General features: G+C 39.9%; 1 protein-coding gene across 7 annotated transcripts in view; it reads right to left on the bottom strand.

The window, feature by feature from the left end:
- Positions 1-20,194, bottom strand: part of KIAA1217 — a 244,545-nt gene extending 224,351 nt beyond the window's left edge. For 2 of the 7 annotated variants that reach the window (XM_080583240.1, XM_080583230.1), the window contains exon 1: positions 18,674-20,183. In XM_080583240.1, coding sequence (XP_080439366.1) covers positions 18,674-18,893 — 220 coding nt within the window. In that variant the 5' untranslated portion in view covers positions 18,894-20,183. Of the gene's footprint in view, positions 1-18,673 lie in introns of all 7 variants that reach the window. The other 5 variants (XR_013947744.1, XM_080583238.1, XM_080583237.1 and 2 more) reach the window with 5 other exon arrangements.
- Positions 20,195-20,700: the final 506 nt, after the last annotated feature.

Genomic DNA, 20,700 nt, shown 5'->3' on the forward strand with positions numbered 1-20,700 from the left:
CAGTCACTCTCGATCTGCTCCAACAGGAGTCTCAGTCATTCCTCACACAAAATAACATTGGTAAGGACTCTTCTCATTCCCTTCTGGCTTCTTTTAGGATTCAGGTAGTTTATGCCTTTGCAACCAGCAAGCTTTTTGCTCTCTAGACTCCCCTCTAGCATTCCCTTCTGCAGGTAACCCATAACGATCACAAACTAGACCCAACATGTCCTTCAATTTGATTAGATAGCCATCCGACATGTAGGAACTCATCTGGATGCCTGTGCTCATGTTTTTAGTTTGGTTCCTAATTTAGTTCAATGCACCTAAAATGCTGGCAACAGGGGACAACAGTGAATAATTTTAAAACAATGGTTCTATTAATATACAGCAATTATTAACATTTTAATGTATTCGAAGTGCCATTACAACAGATGCACAGGCCAAGCCAAAAATTCCTATCCTCCCCTTACTTCTTTTATTCATCACAATGGCTCCAAGTCCAATTACTGCCATTTGTCAATACTGTCATAAAGAAACTCAGGTCTCAAACTATTCCTTCAGTACAGTCTCGACTTTATCAGATGTAATTAGCTCTACAATCCCAAAGCCTTCTCCCATCTCTTGTTCTCCCAGAACCTCAGGAATTCTTTGTCTTCTTCCTAAAGTTATTGTCTTTAGAGTCCTAGATTTCCCCTCCTTATCTATTTAGCAATTCTATTCAATAATCCTGCATAACTATTCCAGCAAAATTATCTATTACCCCCTCACCCGAAACAACCACCCAGCTCATGATGCACTTTCTAACAAGACGGTCTGTAGGGTATTTGGGTTTCCAAAGACAAATGTTTGAGAAATTGCAGACAGTAGATAATTAAGCTGGGACGAAAACTGCAGGCACTACTATGCAAAGCAGGCATGAATGTCATCGTCAGTCAAAGGTTCAAATGCGTGGTAGCACCTCACCCTTCAGATACCTCAAACTTGGGCTAAGAGAGAAATTCTGTACTGCCCGATGCTAAGTATTGTTTCACCTTTTTTGATATAGTCACACTTTCTACTGTTTACTGTCCAAAGTACAACTCCTTTCATATTTTGAAACCATTTTGATCAACTGAACTAAAAATACTATTTCTTGCATCTGGTAGGGCTGGTATGTCCCAGCAGCAGACACTTCAACATAAACTCAACTATACTCAAATATGTTGTCAAAATCCACATGGTACCAATGTAACCATAAAAACAGAACAGCACAAAACTATAGAACACTGAAACTTTTTGATGGGAAATTTCTACCTGCCAAATGCAACTAAAACATCGTGACTAATGCAGCCATGTATTTTCCAGTTCTGCTTCGATACAATACTGTGAACTTCCCGCAATTCTTCACGAACCTTAGAGTATCCAGAGTTTTTCTTCAAGCTTAAACTTTTAAGTTGTACAAATATGCTAGATATCAGCTTTCTTTTGATCTTACCGTTTAACCATTTAACCTTTTTTTCACAGTTTTAAAGGTTAATTTTAAAGGTTCATTTAATGCAATGAATACCAAAAGCTCAAAATCAGAGATCAAATAAAAAAGAACCCAGCATATACACACTTTAAGAACATTATAATTTTTAAGCAGTTTAATCATTTTGTTGACTCTGTCTAACAAATAGCTTTTGAACATTTAATGTTGGCAGCTCTCACTGGTGTACTGCTAGAACCACTGATTTTTCTTGTGAAATTTCTTACCAGTCACTGTCTCACACATCTTGGTAACTTGAGTTTAAGCCAAAGTTAACTCTGCCCTGATTCAGTTCCCAGACACTATAAGTGTCTTACCAAAGATGATTCATTCTGGATGAACACCAGGCTTTGGGCAGACCTTTAGAGCCCTGCAAGAGTCAGAAGGAAAACCATTCCCACTGCACAGGTTAGTAATTATGTTTGGATGTATCATAAACTGTACACCTTGAATGAACAATGAAGGTCACCATTCTATAATGCCTTTAAATATACATTATTTTTTTTCTTTTTTCTTTCTCTGCATTTTATAAATACAAACCTACAACGTTTAATATTGGTTTGATTCCTGGCAGTTTTAGTGCTGCGTCTGAATCTAAAAACACTGAACTGCTGAGAGTGCCCAAAGCAGTACCACAGCTACTTGTACAGTTTCAGAACATCCATTTTAATGAAAATAGCCCAGCTCACCAGCTTGGCATCGAGACACCCTCACACTTCGCATCCAAGCTTTATGGCGGCTTTCTCTGTACACAAACCAAGATGAACCACAAGCATTTTTTCAGCAAATACCAGTAGCTCTCATTCCTTATTTTCACTGAAGCTTGGAAGGAGACAGGATAAAACCAACCCATCTAACAAGGAAGCGTTCTTCAGATCACGTATGTTACTCTAGCACTCTGCTCAATCCAAGGAGCAGCTTTGACAGAAAATGTATTGCTCCCATTGCTGGCCCCAGGAACACCATTTTATCTTAGGACGAAAGTGCTGCAGAGAGCCCACAAGATATACAGCAGACAGCCAATACATTTATGTGGCCTACATGACTCTCATTGAACTCCAATTGTAGTTTTACTTATAATTAAAGCAGCCCATCACCTTCCAAGGCAAAACTCTGTTTTCAAACTGCTCAGAGCAAAATCCTATATCTACAACGACGTTCCACAGATGCTACGCAAAAGTGGAGTTTCATTTAATGAGTTACAACTTTGCTTTGCTACTTGGCTATTATCAGACTAGAGGGGGCGAGGAGGTGACCTCCCTAATGATTTCTCAGAGAGTGGAGATTTATAATGAGAAACTAGAAGAGTTACCTTCAGATACATCATGATGACTTGTCCAGATACAAAATCTATAAGGCATTTTGCACCATGCTGCAAATACCAGAACTTCATCATAGCAGGGAAGAACATGCTCCTCCCAAGCACTTATTTATTTTCAAGTCAGTATTGCAGTATTCATCGGTGAATTCAGGGAGACAGAATACCCATGATATTTAGCTGAAGCAGTTTTTAAAAGATGAAAGGAACATTCTGCAGGATGCCTCACAGGATGCAATTCCTTTAACAAATGGCATGTCTGGCTTTAATAAGTGGACACATTTCTTTATATACTGCAGAAACAGTTAAAAAGGGTTTTCTTTCGAGCAAACATTTTGGAAAGAGGATGAAAGAAATAATAGAACCTTTTAAAGTAACGCTCACATTACCATATTAAGAGGAAATCTTTCATAACATACAGCCACTCCGTTAGATTAGCCAAGTTGCAATTTTAAAATCTAATGTTAGAGACAGTAACCATACCCTAAGCCACAGCGTGTTACATTGTTGTGTCACTTTGAGCATGCCAATACGTTGTTGGCCAAAGTTATTTACTATCATTACGCACACACCTGCTAGACAGCCACATCCTATAAAGCATTAGTGTCCTCATCACAGCTCGCCCTTGCAGCCCATCAATCGTCCAGATGAGACTGTAGCAAGTCGAACTCAGGCTGCAGCCATCACTCACTTGCTGCCCAAGGGATGCGACACAGAAACAGGACTTGGCATCCCTCAGCTGGTGCAATGGGTGTGTGCAGCCATCAGAAGGTAGGAGAGCAAGGGAAGGATGCCTTCAGCTCCTAACCTCACAGCAGGGCTGAAACAATGCTAAAGTGCCTGCTAAAGACAAATGAAAGGTGTCCCAAGTCTTACAGATAGATGAAATAGAAGGGAGAAAAAAGAAAAACAACAACAACAAAACAAAAAGAAGCCACGGATGAATAAGTAATTGCATTACTCCTGATATAGAAGACTTTTATTAAGGCTAGGAGAAACCACAGTCCTGGTTTGCTATAAAGCAAAGACTACAGACTCCAAGTTGCTTGTATGCTGGGTCCAAAAATTTGTCTGGCAAGTGAATATTGGAGTAATCATTTAAGCTAGCTGGTGAAAGTCACTGTTCTTCCCCTCCTTGCAGTTGGTTGTCCCAGGATACATGAAGACACATCAAAAACGGAAATCCATTTTTTCTTTTAATATTAACTATGACCACTTAATGGAACTGCTGAATAAGCATCACTTCAGCTTAGTAAAACTGCCTGATAATTAACAACGCTTATGAGAATGTTTAGCACCAGTGCAGACAGGATCCAATTAATGCTGCATCATTTAATGAACAATATTTTCTTTGGTTGTTTGGGCTGTTTTGTTCTTTTTAGATCTGAGAAAAGCTGTGACAGCATCATAGAACTTTCCTTCTGGAAAATATATAAATATCTTGCTTACCTTTCTCTAGCTACCAGGCTCCCAAGGGGCTTAAACACACTGCTGATTCCACTAGGTTTGCCAGTGATAAGACCACCTAATATAACAAATGGTGGGGGTGTTTGCTTTCTTTACTTCAAGTCTATTTTAAGTCCAGTTGTAGTGAGCTGAGAAAGTAGAAAAGCCCAGGGCTCTGACGAACATCTTGCAATCCTTGGAAAAAGTGAACATTTCATTTTTTCTCATGATTTAGAGAATCAGAGCTGAAGTAGTTAGAATCAGTTTCAATGTTGCTGAATATGTTTTTTAGAAAATCACTTAAGACTAAATAGATAGTAGCATCAATTTCTGTAGGAATAATTTTGTGATCATTTAAGATAGATTTTATACAGTATTTTAGCATCTTCTGCACAAGCATTAACAGACATTTGTTCAGTTTTTCCATTAATGTTGCCTACAATGTGTATCAGTTTACCTTTATAGATTTCAGAATCCTTTATAAATCCTGACTGTTCAGAACCCTCAAGGATTTAAGCCATATATCAGCACGGTGAAAATAAGATGCAGATTTTGCCACTAATCATGACTCAGTCAGAATTCAGCTTCTAATGAGTTTCCTAACACACACCTTGTCTTTCACATTGCCTTGCACTTTCCACCCAACCCTTGTCACTGTTGGAGTCCGCTGACCTGGCAATGAGCACTCTGCATCTCCATATTAACACTGCCTGCAGGTCACCCCCTTCTACCTTCACCATGTGTCCTCCTGGCAGCTACAGCAAACGTATGTGTGGAAGATGATTCAAACTGTAAGTGAATCTGTACCTGTTTTTAATGTCCTCTAAGCAAGCATTCAGATGAAAAATAGAAATGAACCTATTCAAAACCTTTTCAGAGGGTTAAGAAACTCTCCTTAAATAGTCCTGCCACAATCTAAGTGATCTTTCATCTCATGTATTAGCTTCTCTAATGATGCAAGAATATCAGCTGGTTGCATTTCCTTATTTCAACAAGACATGGTGTGCCTCCTGAAGAGATAAGGACACTTGGGCAAACTTCATCTCATATCTCTCAGAACACTGTCTGAGAAGCTACTGAATGCTCAAGTTCATCAGCTGCACATCGTATCAGCACAATTTTAAAATTATCGGTAAATTTTGGGTTTGACTTTCAAGTAAGTAGCTTGACAGGGCTTCTGCCTGAGAGATGACATCTTATCAGAATTATTATATAAAATAAATATATAGAACATATAGGATATAACGATCTGAGCTGTTACACGCCTTAGAGCAGCACAGAACAGCTCCAGCTGTCAAGGGTATGGCTAAACTCAATGTAATGTTAAGCACTACACAACCTTCTGAGGAAGATAAAAGACTAACTGGTGTTAAGACTGCGTGCTTAAACATGCAGAGATCAACAGTGAAAATTAAGGCTGCACCTGGTGTGTGCTGCCAATATTTTCCCGGAAGGCTTTTAAAAATCTTTACCTTGTCACCTGTAATAAGATTCCTGCTTATGGACAAAAAAGGGAAGAGACTAAAGAAATTCACAAATTCATGTGTTTAGTTTTAGCTTAGCACTCAAATTTTAACTCCTGTGTTGCTACTAAGAGGAAAATAGAGAAATGATGATTAAATTACTTTTATTATTATCATTTAAGTACTATCAAACATCACTAAACTGTTACTGCAGTTCACCTCTGTGGGTCTTCACAAGCCAGCTGGGATGGAGTGATGCTCCATATCACACACCAGGGAAGGGGTCTGGAGCTTCCCATGTTTTCCTCCCTAAAGCTTTCAGCTTTGTGCTGGTGGAAATGTCCCTCTTTTGACAAAAGAAGATTTTCTGTATTTTCAGTGATTAGCTGACTAAAAAAAATAATAAAAAAATAAAAAAAAATGTAATCAATGTTAACTGTAAGTTTTCAAGAAGTTTTCATGCAAGGCTGAACAGGAGTTATTAAATAAAGAAGATGACTACAGACCACCATTTTTATCTCTGGGTATAGATTTAGTACATGAGTAAAGGGAGAGATCAAGGCTATCACCACTGCCCCCAATTCTTGAAATAGGAGGATATAGCTAAATGAAGCTCCTAGATGATTTCAGAGAGCAGCTGTATGGCATATTAGATGGAGAGGGCAGCCCTTAATGCTCCCATAACAAGCAAGAAGATCAGCGTTATGTACAAGGAGGTCATGTCAGTAAGGCACTCAAGGGGATTTCATGCAGCTAGGAGCTCTACAGAAATTTTTAATGTACACTGTGTTAAAATAACTTGCCAGTCAAGCAGGAAGGAATTGTTTTGCTTGCTACAAACCATACAGCTAACTAGCAGCAGCTGCCCTGATGCTAAGTATGACTATTCCCTAATTTCACCGGTTGTGATGACAAGCATGACAGTGGACTAATTATCATCACTCCCCAGAACTGTGTTGCAAACTTCTAGTGAAGACAAGTTTATAAGAGCATGGAAGACAAACAAGAATATGTACGTTAAGTTAAACTTCTCTTTGCTCTGATTTTCATTATATTCTGACAGCAGCAGCATATGAACACATTTTTCATGGAGAAGAACCTGTGTGATTGATAAGCCTCTGAGCTATGAAACTACAGTTAGCTTACCTGACGTATTATTTGCACTTCTATTGACATTATATGCAGCGATACACATCAAACTGATGATATTAAAAAAAGAAACACTATGAAACAAGAAACCATAAGGTTCATTTAAATACTTTCCCTCAGACAACAGGAAAACAATATCTTATTTTTCAGCTGAAATTACCAAGTCACTTTTTAACCTTTAACTATACAAAGCAAAAAAAATGTTAATTTGATTTCATGATTAGATATGCAACCATTCTGTAAACTTCTGAGAATAAAATAGTAACATTTCTGTATTTATCTTTTAGTCAGAAAGCTTGGGATTATAATGAAAAAAAATCTAAGGATTCAGTTCTAGAATTATTTCAGTATTCTTCGTTGTGTTGCACATTATACTTCCATTGTGATACATAGATTAACCTAATAGAAACTTTCTGGAGCAGAGTAAAAAGGAGAGTGAGAACACATTGCAGCCTCTGATCATTTGACTTTGTGGGTCTCATGGAACTCAAGAACTAAGTCTAGCTGTGCCTTACAACTCATGTAACTTGCACAGAAATTAATAAGCCTCTTAGCTTGAGATGATCTGCATTCAGTGGATATACAAATCAATTACAAAAGCCTGGGAAACAGGCTTACTCTCCACCTTTTCTTAAGCAATACTCAGCACCCACTTGCCCCGTCAGTTCTGCATTTTACATGCTTAGTCATCAGCAAGTAAGTTAGTTACACTGTTCTACTAAAAACCATCTCCCAACCACCTAACTCCAACGTGATATTTACATGACAATTACTAACACCACCATGTCTCCCAGAGACTTCCATGGGAGCTGCATGCGTTCACCCAACTGCATGTAGGTGACATGTGGAGATGCACACCGCAAGCTCACTCACAGGGACTGGCTCAAGCAATAGGAAAACCACTCTCCAGAGCAGAATCTGCTTGGTTTATGCTTATGACTTCTTCCCTATGGGCGACAGGTTGTTGTCCCTACCTGCCTCCAGTCACATGAAGAACAAAAACCCAAATGAAACAATGACTGGGGCTTGTTTTGACCTGTGGATACCTGAACAGGGATAGCAGCAGCCTTGGTTGAAGGAACTCCTCCCTGGTTATGATTTCCCTATGAGCCCCACTGACCTGGCAGTAAATAAGAGATACCTGCAGACAATTCTGATCCCACTCACCTGTGGCCAAACGTCAACAGCTCTACCAGTCTCTATTAGGGAGTAACTGCCTGTCACTGCCAGATTTCCTTCCTCTGGTGAAAACCTGCCATTAGCACTGGCTTAATTTTGGAAGACAAATACGACAAAGCATTACACAGACATATAAAGGAAGGTTTTTGGTGTCAGAATGACCTATTTGAACCATCATTCAAAGCAGCACAATTTAAATAATTTCCTTGACCCTAAAAGATTTCTGGTGTTGTGTAGAGAAATCTTTTCCTGTCAGTTGCCTGATTTGCCCAAAAGCTACAGTTTGCCCCCACACCTCTGGTCCAGTGGTGGACACCACAAACCATTGCTGAATGTGGGACTGAGAGCTAGACAGCCCCATGAAGGAAGAGCTCAGGGAGTGCTACCAAGGTCAAGATCGGCATTTAAAAAAAACCATTAGCAATTCAAGCTCAAAAAACAGGAAGCATCATTATCCGAACTGAGATCAAATGGTAATAGAGGAGGTAAATCAGCACAAAGAGCTAAGCTGGATCCCATAACTGCTTACACTTTAACAATCGGAAACAAAAGGAACGAGGTGGCAGATGAGTCTCAGTTAATTACAGACAGCGTACATGTGGTCAGCTACAACAAGCATACCACAAAGTGAGATGCACAGGCCAGAAAGCAGCCATATATAACACAGGAACTTACATGGCTTGTGCACGAACTGCATACATGGTGTTAACACTGCCTGGAATGTCCAGCTTGTGGATAAGGTTGCTTATCACACATTCATTTGTAAATCCATGTTACAAAATAGTAACTGATAAGACAGCACTTGACTTGTTAGACTGGAAGTGCTTTCGAGGGAGGCCAGACTTTGATTTCAAACTGCTGGATTAGCTTTAACACCTTTAGTTGTTATTTGCTCACCCACACCAATGCTTGGTAGTTATCACACTGACATAATTAAAAGACATGAGTCTTGAATGAAGGGTCATGTTAAGCTTTGTGACTGGAAAAGCCTGAGTAACTGGGGGCCCTGGAAGAGGTGAGATTTGAAAGAGTACTGGCTGGGCACTGACAGCCACACATAACAGGACACACGGAGCATCTTTGGCCTGGCAGAATATAATTTCCAGAAGATAAATCTGCATCCTCAAAAGAAGGCGATGCACATTCCAGGTGCTGACCACCAGCTCAGGCTGTGCAAGGTTATGGCCAAGATGCAGCCAGGTAGGGAAGCTCCTTCTGAAATGTGTTAGCCAGGCAATGCCCAGCACGTCATGCAGTAGGGCTGCAGTCTCACCTTCTTGGGCAATCTTCCTCTCCTGTGTCTTCCAACTTCAAAAGTTTGACTTCAATTTGTACCAACAATGGAACTGAGTCTTTCTCAGATCTAGGTGCAGCAGCTGAATCTGAGTTTTGGAAGACAGCAGGTTGAGGAGTCTCTCTCCAAAGGTCTTGCTGCCCAGGAAGCTGCTGGTTAGTCCAGGGCACTACACAGACATTACCATGTTCTCAAACCTGGGAGTATCAGACTCAAGATGAATGTTTCCTATATCAGGACACAACCACAGCCTGTGTCAGCAGGAGATGGCTATCATAAAACACACATTCCTCAATAATAGCACAACATTGTCTGTTCTTAAATATCTAGATATTAATACTCTGCATATGTCCACACAGCTAGCTGTGCATTCCAGATGTTTTAACTTTCCATGTATTTGCAGCTTTGCTTTTTTTTTTTTTTTTCCTTTTAAAACAGCATTAATAACTGCCTCTTTTTATTTATTTATTTATTTTCAGAGGGAGAAAAGGGGAAAATCATGGATAGGCCCTGGGTCTTTCCCCTTTCCTTAAAAGGAACAATAATCCTGGGTCACCACTTATGCCATAAATGCCTTAGTGATCAGAAGAAGGCCAAAGAAAAGATCAAACCATTAGTTACTGGGAAATGACAGCTTTTAACAAATGGCATGGAGAAAGCAGAATTTTAAATATCTTTCTCAACTCAGACTTCACTAAGAGAGTCAGCTGTGATCATGTGTCTTTCGTAATTAATACCAGGGACAAAATCTAAATGGAGAAGGAATAAAACAGAAAGTAATCTGGGTCTCATTAATCTCATCCTAGGGCATCCAAGAACTAACTGATGATTTTTTTCTTTCTTAATATTTACCTGAATTCACTCAAGATGAGTGAAATACCAGAAGACTGGAGAAGGGCCAATGTTGTGCCTACTCTTAAAACAAGATAAATGATTTAGGAATTACGGTTAGTTTGGGGGAATCATCTTTCCCAGTAGGGAAAAAAAGAACAAAACTTAAAAAAGCCAGAACCTGTTAAATGTCTAGAAGATTTTAAAGATGATTAAAATGTAGCAAAAATACATAGCAAAAATGTACCCAGAAGTTAATCAGAAATTTAAAAAATTACTATGGCACTGTTTAAAAAAAAAGAAAGGTGGGGGGGAGAAGTAGGGATTTACAGTTATCTATGTGCACAAAATGTAATATAATCCTTCAACTCCACTTAGGGATGGAAGACCACATCCAGATTTGAAAATCACATTTCAGAGGAAATATGGGCTAACCAGAGAGACTCTGGAGTGTAACAACGAGACTCTTCAGGATATTGGTTACGCTGATATTTCTATCAGTTTCGCTATTCACACTATGGATACCAAGGCCTGTTTTCGTGAGCAAACTTCCCAGGGTCCTCATAGATTGCTCAAAAAGCAAATTTCTGGGAAAGATCGTATGAAAGAAATACAAACTTGTTCCAGGTTGAATGCTTTGATTGAAAGGAAATTTACATCTCCCAGACAAACTGATCTAAAAATTTCTAATGGTCAACTACAGCAGTAGTGACGCTTGGGTGTTCCTACCATACCGCAACCTCTCTAAGCCAAAGTCTGTTCTACAGTATGATTTGGGTTTTCACATCATTTTTCAAACCCCTGTAATTGGGCCACAAATAACACTGGGAAATAGGATTAAAGAAAATTCAATCCTCTCATCACATAATTAGCAGGCAACAATAACAACAAAGAATAGGAATTTACTTTCTTGTCTAGAAGAATAGCACAACCCATCCATTAAAAAGAAACAGACAAACATACCAAGTACAAGGGATACTTTGCTCTTGTGAGACCCCACCTAGAGTGCTGCATTCAGCTCTGGGGCTCCCAGCACAAGAAGGACATGGACATATTAGAACGAGTCCAGAGGAGGGCCATGAGGATGATCAGAGGGCACCTCTTCTATGAAGACAGGCTGAGGGAGTTGGGGCTGTTCAGCCTGGAGAAGAGAAGGGCCTCAGGGAGACCTTATAGTGGCCTGGCAGTACCTAAAGGGGGCTACAGAAAAGCTGGGGAGGGACTCTTTTTCAGGAGGTGTAGTGATAGAACAAGGTGGAATGGTTTTAAACTAAAAGAGGGTAGATTTAGGTAAGACATTAGGAAGAAATTTTTTACAATGAGGATAGTGAGGCACTGGCACAGGTTGCCTAGAGAAGCTGTGGATGCCCCATCCCTGGAGGTGTTCAAGGCCAAGCTGGATGGGGCTTTGAGAAACCTGGTCTGGTGGGAGGCGTCCCTGCCCATGGCAGGGGGTTGGAACTGGATGATCTTTAAGGTCCCTTCCAACCCAAACCGTTCTATAATTCTATGATATTAAATACCTGGGTGTTGCTATTTCTGTCACATATACATGATGTTCTATCCACTTCCAAACAAGAAACTGTCAACTGTAGAACAATTCCTGTCTTGTATGACAATATAATTCTTTGCATTTGTATGACAGTACAAATAAACTTGTTAAAATTGAACTCACAAGTAACACTTTAGTATACTAGACTATCCACAGTGATAAATAAATGCAGAAACCTGAAAGCTACTGTTTCAGTTCAAAACTCTAGCTCTTGTTTTGATAACAGGACACAATTAAAAATCATACAAGTTGTATTTGTACCATCAGTTCTGAAAAGAAAAGTAAGTATTTTGCAGAAACAACCAGACTAGAGAGGTTTTCAGCAGTTGGGAATAATATTTTTAGGCTTTCTCATCCAAGTTTTGCAAAATTATTCCAGATGTAAAAGGTACTGTTTGACTGGCATCTACTGAAACCTCTAATACCAAAATACTATGGTTCATATTCAACCATGACATATAAATCTTAAACCATGATAAATTTTGCATATACATAAAAAGTTATACACTCTATACGAAATATACACTTACACCCTATGCATGACTAAGTGATAATGATATGGAACATGGATATGTTAATCATGTACTTTCAGGTACCTCCGATCTGTGCTACCTATTCATCTCCCTAACAATTTATTTTAAACTTGAAAACTACTGGCTGATTCCAGAGAGACACAATTTAAAGAAAAATCAGTCTTTACAGAAATTATTCCTATTTCTTCCCAAAATTGTAGTCTCGGCAAAATTCCCTTGTCTAGATGGTTTAAGGTCTTCCAGAGTTGTGGAAGGTTTTTGGTGGCTTTCCCCCACATTCCATATTACTAGCCCTTATAGAATAAGAAACAGAAGATCGTGAGCTTCCCAAGGGAATGCATAATGATCTATTTCCGATTCTGACAGGTCCCAAAGGAAGAGATTTCAAGGTGGATACACTTTTGCAATTGAAAAATAGTTCCATAAGCAGTGCAACTACTGTAACCTGGTTTCCACTGCACATTTTTTTAGGTGATTGACTACTGACTTTGTAAACTGAATTATACTTAGATTGCAGTGTGCATTCAGCTTCAAAATGTTTCCATCAGAATTCATGCAATCTCCTCCACAAGTCTGAATTTTACTTCTCTGGTGAATTGTCCAAGTTGTGAGCTACAACCCAAACTTTTACCTGGGGTATGGCTTTCATGAGGTCTCACCCATACATGAATTCTCTGACGGGTAAGAAGACTTGAGCATGTACTGCAGATTTTCCCTGAACATGATATTAATCAGGTCTTCCTTCTCCACCCACCAGCAATTTTCAAAAAATTATAGAAAAATATAGAGGTGCAGTATTTGACAGGTGCAGGACACAGTATCCTATACAGCATACAGTGTATACAGTATATCACAGAAAAGCAGTATTTTTGAGACACTTACCTTTCCATCGTAATTGCACAAATTCATATAATAGCTAAAAAGGTTACTGATGAAGGACTGACTGCCAGAGTGTTTTGACATGACCAATTTTTTGCAAGAAATCATGCTTAAAAAAAAAAAAAGCTAAAGTATACTTAATGCTTGGGTCTGAGTCATAACCTCACAGCAAATAAGAACAGAAATTGTCCCATCATTCCTTACCTAAACAAATGTACAGACATTCAGTTTTCAATATCCATAACTCCAGTTTATATACTGCATAATCTTAATTGAAAGAAAACATGTTCTGTTGCCCTATTCATCCTCCAGGTGAAGTCATACATCAATGGCTATGGAAATAAATGTACATCGGCAATGAAAGTATGTTCACTGCCTCATAACTGATCCCTGTTTCTACAGTGCAATTTTAAATTCCAAGAGGTATTTTAATAATGTTCTTTTCCAGCTTGAGAAGTTTTTATCGAGATTTCTTTTCTATTTTGATATCAAAGGGTGCATAATATTTCGTTCATTTCTTATACTAATATACTGAAATGAAATTATACATCTTATTGATTTGCAAAGCTGTATGTCTCAAGCTTGAAATTTTGAACAATTAGCCATATTAGGATACATGCATCTGATACCAATCCTAGTTTCATTACAGCTTTTCAGACTACTGTACAAGACAGTAAAATTTCTGATTTTTTTTCTTTTCTTTTTTTTTTTTTTTTTTAAGATTGCAGTATAACTATGCATTTTACAAGCAGAAAAATATGTGCTGGCAGTAAAAAAGACAGCTACCATTAAATTTGTGAGATAATGAACAATTGTATATACAAGTACTTATAAGATCTGGGTTTTCTTTCTTTATGAATATTAAACAGTTGCAGAGGAAACAAAAATACTGTAGGCTAAATAAAAACATTCCTCGCTTTGCTATTCTTTTAATAATGAAGTTCCTTGGAAGGCTAACCCCTAATCTTACATGTGTTCTGGATTTGTAGGTACATCTCTGTCAGGAAATGCTGTGAAATGGAAGAGATAAAGTCCTTGGCCTTAAAAATTCCATAGATGTTACTTGAATGTCAGAGAGTATAATATCCAAACTTTGCCCATGATTTAATATCTCTTCACTTAAAAACCATAACAAGCTTTGAGATAATTAGTAATACACATACGGGTTATATAGTCACTATTGGAGTTTGTCATAAAAATATAATGGGAAAGCCATAATTAATTTCACTTTTTATGGTGCTGTTATTGCTTGTTTTGCATGAAGAGCGCATAGATATGAATACCAAGATATCCCCAAAGTCCTTTCGCCCCTATCTAATAACTAGGGATGGGACAAAACAGTTTTGTCTAGTTTTGGGTTCAGCTGAACATGAAATACCAAAAGTTTTACTCTAAATGTTGCATTCCGATGACCATAGTCTGCAAATTAAATAACACAGAAAGAACAAGGAAGGAAAATCTAATGGAAGAAAATGGAGTGAAAAATAAAGCAAAGTGAAACAATGTGAAGCCAAATAATAATAAAAAATAAATAAATAAAAATCAAAGTTCAATAATATAGGACAGAGAAAGGAAATTGAAAAGACAGTCGATAGTATAGTCTGCTTTTCTCGGAGGAAAGTATGGGTGACAGAAATCCATAGAGCTCCTCTATCAGCAATGTATCCCAGAGGTGAAAAAAAACATATTTTAATTGATTCAGTCTTGAAACAGAGAATGAAGTGTGAAAGGTTTACATATCTCCACTTTTTCTTCAAACCAAAAACCTGGACGGCAGTGGGCTGGGTTCCCCCAGCCCCCAGCTCCAGAGAGGTCATTGCTGCTGCTGGCATGAAAGAAAAGAGCCAAGCACCTGACCTCCAGGAGGGTGGGCAGCTACGAGCTTTGCTTGGCCATGTCCAGGGTGGAGCAGAGCCCTGCACAGTGGCTGCCAGTGTGGGGACAGAGTGGAAGGAAACTAAGCAGAAGGTGTTAAGAGAAAAGCTAGAATAGGAAAGAGAGGTAGGGCAATGGTTGCTGTTTCTGGGAAGAGATGTCCCTCGGCAGCAGTGACTGCCACACCTTCAGGACTGTTTTCCTCCTGTACTGGGCAAAGGGAAATGACAGCCTAGCTCTCTTGGGTGCCACACAGCAATGGGGGATGGCTGTACTGCACCCCTCCATCCTACTGCACATTCATGAACTCCTCAACAGATGCTGAGCTTACATTCAGGGTGTGGACCTGGGGTCCGTATACTGCCTGCTTGTCTGATCTTGGTCTGATGACCAAGCAATAAATGTTGTATCCCTCACTACTGTGGTAAAGCAGGTAAATATTTGTGAAATGTTCTCACAACAGACCCTATAAATTAAGAATCTTATTCTACTCCTGCTGCCTTTTTTTTTTTTTTTAATTTTGATATGAGAAGCAGGCATCCACAGAAATTATGGTCAACGAAGTTCATTAAATTCAGGAGAAGAGCGACGGATAAGTAAAAGGTGACCTTCTCGAGTCCTTTGCATCAGGCAGTACTTATGCAACAAAAGCACAGCTGATGCTGACTTCAGTTGCCATTACATGTGTTCAGCATTGCAGGTCAGACCCATGGTTTCAGCCTTACACCCAGAAACTAAACCAAAAAACAAATCCACACAGCCAGCATTCACCTGTAAACATTAATGCGTTACGTCCACCACGCAGAGCTCTGTGGCAGAGGCAGAAATAAATCCACTCCAGCCTTTAATGGATTTAATTATAATGCCTTTTCTCTCTGCCTCTATCTGCCTCACCGCCTATCCAATCCAACTTATCTATTGAGCACAACTCATCCCTTGCACAATGCAATGCAGGGATCCTGCAGAAAAAATAAACAAACCTCAACATATAATCACAGTTAAAAGGAATCATCATGCCTTACAGTCCCATTTAAATTGTAAGCACGGTTTTGGACTTCCTACCTGTTGAGCGCTTAGCTTTGCTGGACAGCTGTCTATTGACACCACTCAGGCACGTTATCTCTTTGGTTTTAATTTAAGAGGTTCAAGGAAACCTTAAATGCCACCGTGCCAGGCTCACTGGTCCGGCAGTCACAGGTTGCTGTCCCACAGGGAGCAGGATTAGAAGGGGTAGCAGGCACACAGGGTCACGAGGTTTCACCATTGTGAAAAAAAATGAAGGTCCAGTCAAGCAGGTCCCCCTCTTCCGTGTCAGCTTGTCCAGAACCCTGTATCCCACCTGACAGAGCCTCCTGACATTTCCCTATGCCAGCCCCCCGATCCACCTGCTCCTAAAATCTGGGCCTCTGCCATCCGTGCTCTTCGAAGCCCCAGTTCTCCTCCCATCTGAGCTCTCAGCCTCCCCTCCCCACGTCCCCAGCTTCAGCCTTCGTATTCAGCCCACACCTGCCCCCCCAGCACCTCTCTCATTTCCCCACATTACCTATACAAGACCACACAAACGCCCTTTGGTCACTACTCACACGTTCCTGCAGCACTCAGCATCACCTCCAGGGTGCTGCCCCGTGGCTCCTGTACCCTTCCCTGTTTCTTTTGGCTTCTGCCAAGGCTGCCACCATCCAGCTCTGCACCCGCTTCACGCTGAACAGCATCTTTCCCATCACTTTTGCCCATGCTTTGGCTCCATTTGGAGCCAAATTTTTTGCCATTTTCTGCTCCAGTTGCAGTTTCAGAGATAAGCCCCACACTCTGTCTTTCCACCTCCCTTGTAACACTTTGGCAGTATCAATATTTGTTCTTCGACATCTCTTGCAAAAACAACTCACAGCAACATCTTGCCTAATGTACACAAATCATCAAAATGCACAGAGGCAGTACATTACAGGGATTAATTCATGCTCCAGAAAACAGTAAGCTTAATGCCATAAATACTAACAGAACATTCCAGGTTGCAGTGTTACTGATAACCACTAGGTTTTTCTTCAGGAGAAATCCCACCTAAAACACGGAGAGTGAGAGCAACCCTTGCTGTTAGTTGCAGAGCATTAGATAGCCCAAAAGCATTTAAATGAAATGAGTAAAAGCAGGCCCCAGGAGCTCCATAAAAATCACATCCCTTAAAAGGGCACGCTTGCTATTCAGTAAATCCTACATAACTTTCTTTTCTCAAGGCACTGAGCAAAAGAGATAACACAAAGGGGACAAACTGCTTTTTCAAGCCCTTTAACGTGGTGAAAACCATAAGCCTACTGTTACAGGGTTTTCCAGGGAAGTTTTCAAATTTTATAAAACTTGACTGGGAAACATCATTTACCAAAGCATCAATAAATATTTGGATACCAGGACGTACAAAATTGTACATCTGCTTTTTTTGAAATTAATGTTTTACTTTCTTGTATACATCACAAGTTCAAAAATGGGTTTCCACATTACATCGCTAAACAATCAAGACGGTCTCTGAGCGAGACCAGAAGTTTAAGCCCTCCCACCTCCAGTTTTTCTATTTGCTCTCTTCTGCCTTTAATAAAGTGCTTCAGACCCAGTTTCCTTTGTAGAAACAAACAGATCATCCATCTCCCTGAGTAAGATTAGGTGTCATCACTTCTCCCTTCTTTGAGAAATAATAAAAGTCATACTGCAGAGAAAAAAAAAAGAAAAAAGAAAAAAAGAAAAAAAAGGATCTTTTAAAGCTTATTCAGCCAGGAACAGAAACTGTAACCTTGGATGCCATATGTGTGAAATGAAAATACACAGTTTCAAGTTACAGAGGTCTGTGATTTACTCTTTCTCTTCCTATGGATTTAGGATAGAAAGGGCAGTAATTTCTTGAAAATCCCCCCAAAAATACTTCTTGTTCATATTTAAATACCAAATCTATTAAAAGCCCAATTATAATACTACTATTTTAATTCCTAATATTATGGAAACTTATTTTTCACCCTGCAGATTAAATGGCTACTTTTCAATGCAGTTCTAAGGAGTAACGTCACCAAAACTAAGTTAAAGAGGCAATGTGAATGTTCCTGCAGCCTATTGCTTAGCTGATAACTGAGAGTAGATCATAATCTTATATTATCCTCCACATTTGCTTGCACTCTAAAAGCACATAAGCCTTTTGAAATACACTTGATCTGTTCAGTTTTTGTACGAGAAATCTACTCACAGCTGCCTTATTAGGACCTACAGACAGGAGTTTTCCTTGCAACACTGAATCAGACTCTGCAACTGCACTGGTGTGCATTTTCCTATGTTATTTAATCTTTCTGACACTTGTTCAGATTTACAAATTATCATTTCAAATAAAGCTTCACAACACAGGGTCAGATTTAGGCTGTAAAACATTGTGATTTATCACTTTTATAGACAAACATTTTTAGCTTGTGTACAGCACCTAAACACAAACAAACAACAAAAATGTTTTGAGTCCTTTTATTTCCAAAACAAATGCTTTATGTACTATAATCTGCCAGTTAGAACCAACATGCAGACACACACACACGCACGCACAAACAATTGTAAAATAATTGATGTTTGGGGTTTATTAAAAAGCCAGTAATTGCAAATCCATTTAATTATTCATTTTACAGTGTGAAATAAATGGTTACCTTTCAGAAAAGGAGCTCTCCGTGGCACGAGCACTTCTGTGATTTCCACCTGCTCTTGCTGATGCTGTTTAACCAGGTTTCCTTCACTGCCAGCTCTCAAAATCTTTTCACCTAAACTAATTTTTCGCGACCGGCTGTTAAAATCTTCTTTCCGAGACGTAGGTGATTTAGGAGCCGTATTAGCTGGTAAAGGTCGAGCCAAGCGAGAGGGTTTGGACATTCTGACTCTGCAGGAATTTACCTGCTCCAAAAAGCAAATTCTAAAAATCCTTCCCCCAGCTCAGAGGCTGGGGAGCCGGCGCGTGCAGTTGCAGCTGGGTTTGAAGCGGCGTGCTGCCAGTTCGATCAGTTTTAAACAACAGGCACGGACGGGGTGGTCACACAGCCCACATCTCCCAGACCTGTGGAATGTAAATGCCTGCGAGGGGAGAGCAGGCGAGGCTGCTCCAGCGCGTGCCCTGGGGAGCAGATGCTCTTCCAGGGGCTGCCAAGGCTGCGGCGTGCAGGGGCGAGGAGCCGCTGGCGATGCCCCACCTACCCAGGTGCACCGGGAAACGCCACCCAGGCACGGGGGCACCTCTGCACCCCGGGACCCCCCTGCATTCCTCCCCCAGCTGCCTCTCCTTCCAACAAATGCTTCCTTGTGTCAGCAGCTTGCTTCATCGTAACACCAAAATTGCACCGCTTAAGCACTATATGGTAGAAGCCTGGTACCAAGGGTATGTTTCTTTGAGTTAGGGATGGCACGAGATTAAATTGGTTTAAATGAGGCATGTTCTCCCACTGTTGTTTTTCCAATTCACCAAAATAAATGAAGGATTGACAGCGAATATCACCTCTTATGGAAAAAATTGGCCTAAATCCCTCATTATTAACCTGCATCGCTTACACCATTGCCTAGGAAAGAACACTGCTCAGAGTATTGCCCACCGTACTTTTTCTTTCTTTCACTGAAATATATGTACCTACAGAAAGTCTGGCCTCTTGCATACTACAGATAACTGTGTTCTTTACTGCCTCTCCAAAGAAATAACTCCTGACCTCAGGCTACATTATTTCAAACCTCAGTTCCTGGGTGCTTTCCTTTGAAAACGCCTAGACAAAACCTCCCAAACTTTCTCTGGCAGTCCCATGCTTGTGAATGGTGCCAAGTCTCAGAGTATTTGGATGCACAAAAAGAAAATTCCACTCACCGTAATTTTGCAAACAACTTCCAAAGGGGCAAGAAAAAAATACAAACACAAAACACAACAGAAGAGTGTAAGCCAAAGAAAACATCACAGCTACAGTTACAGTAAAATCTTCACACTGCATTTTAAAATGTATTCCTCAATATCCCAGGCAACCAGTACGCTATGCCAAAAACAGAGTGCAAGGGACCATATTATTTCAGGGCTGGAACGAATCAATACTACCAGAGCTAAAATACTAATAGTTATTTAGCAGAAATGCTTATCAAGCAAAAAGACAGGAAAACATGACTAAATTATTACAGACATTCCTCATTTTCTGAGACGGTAATTGTGCAATGCAGTCAAATTTTTGCATGCTATTTCCATATATTTTTTCAAGAGTCCCACATTGAAGAGGTAATTGTTTATGCTTCCTGTATAAAGCATATTGTCTATTGCTTTGCTGCCCCATCAAGTATGGTACAGATTAAGTGCTATATAGCAAGCCTTGCCATCATATTGATAACATTCTGTGTATTGTTTTATTAAGATATCTCTGAGCGGAAAGACTTTGGTACTCTAAAAGGGACCTGACAGACCAGAGAGGAGCTCTGGGCTGATCAGCAGTGTGCACGCAGCAGGTCATACAGAAGAGCAAAGAAGCAGCGATGAAACAAGGGCACAAACGGAGAGTTAATCGCACGACTGGAGTGAGAAATGAGTGAAGAAGACAGAGAAAAAGTGAAGAGCCAGTGAGTGTGTGAGAACTCAGCTGCACTGAACCTAAGAAGTGCTGTCACTCCCTCCACAGACCCCACACTGTTTTGCAAACAGAGCTATTTTGAAGATCTTCCG

This window comes from Anser brachyrhynchus, assembly GCF_964034855.1.
Source record: "Anser brachyrhynchus genome assembly, chromosome: 2".
NCBI classification, from domain to species: domain Eukaryota; kingdom Metazoa; phylum Chordata; class Aves; order Anseriformes; family Anatidae; genus Anser; species Anser brachyrhynchus.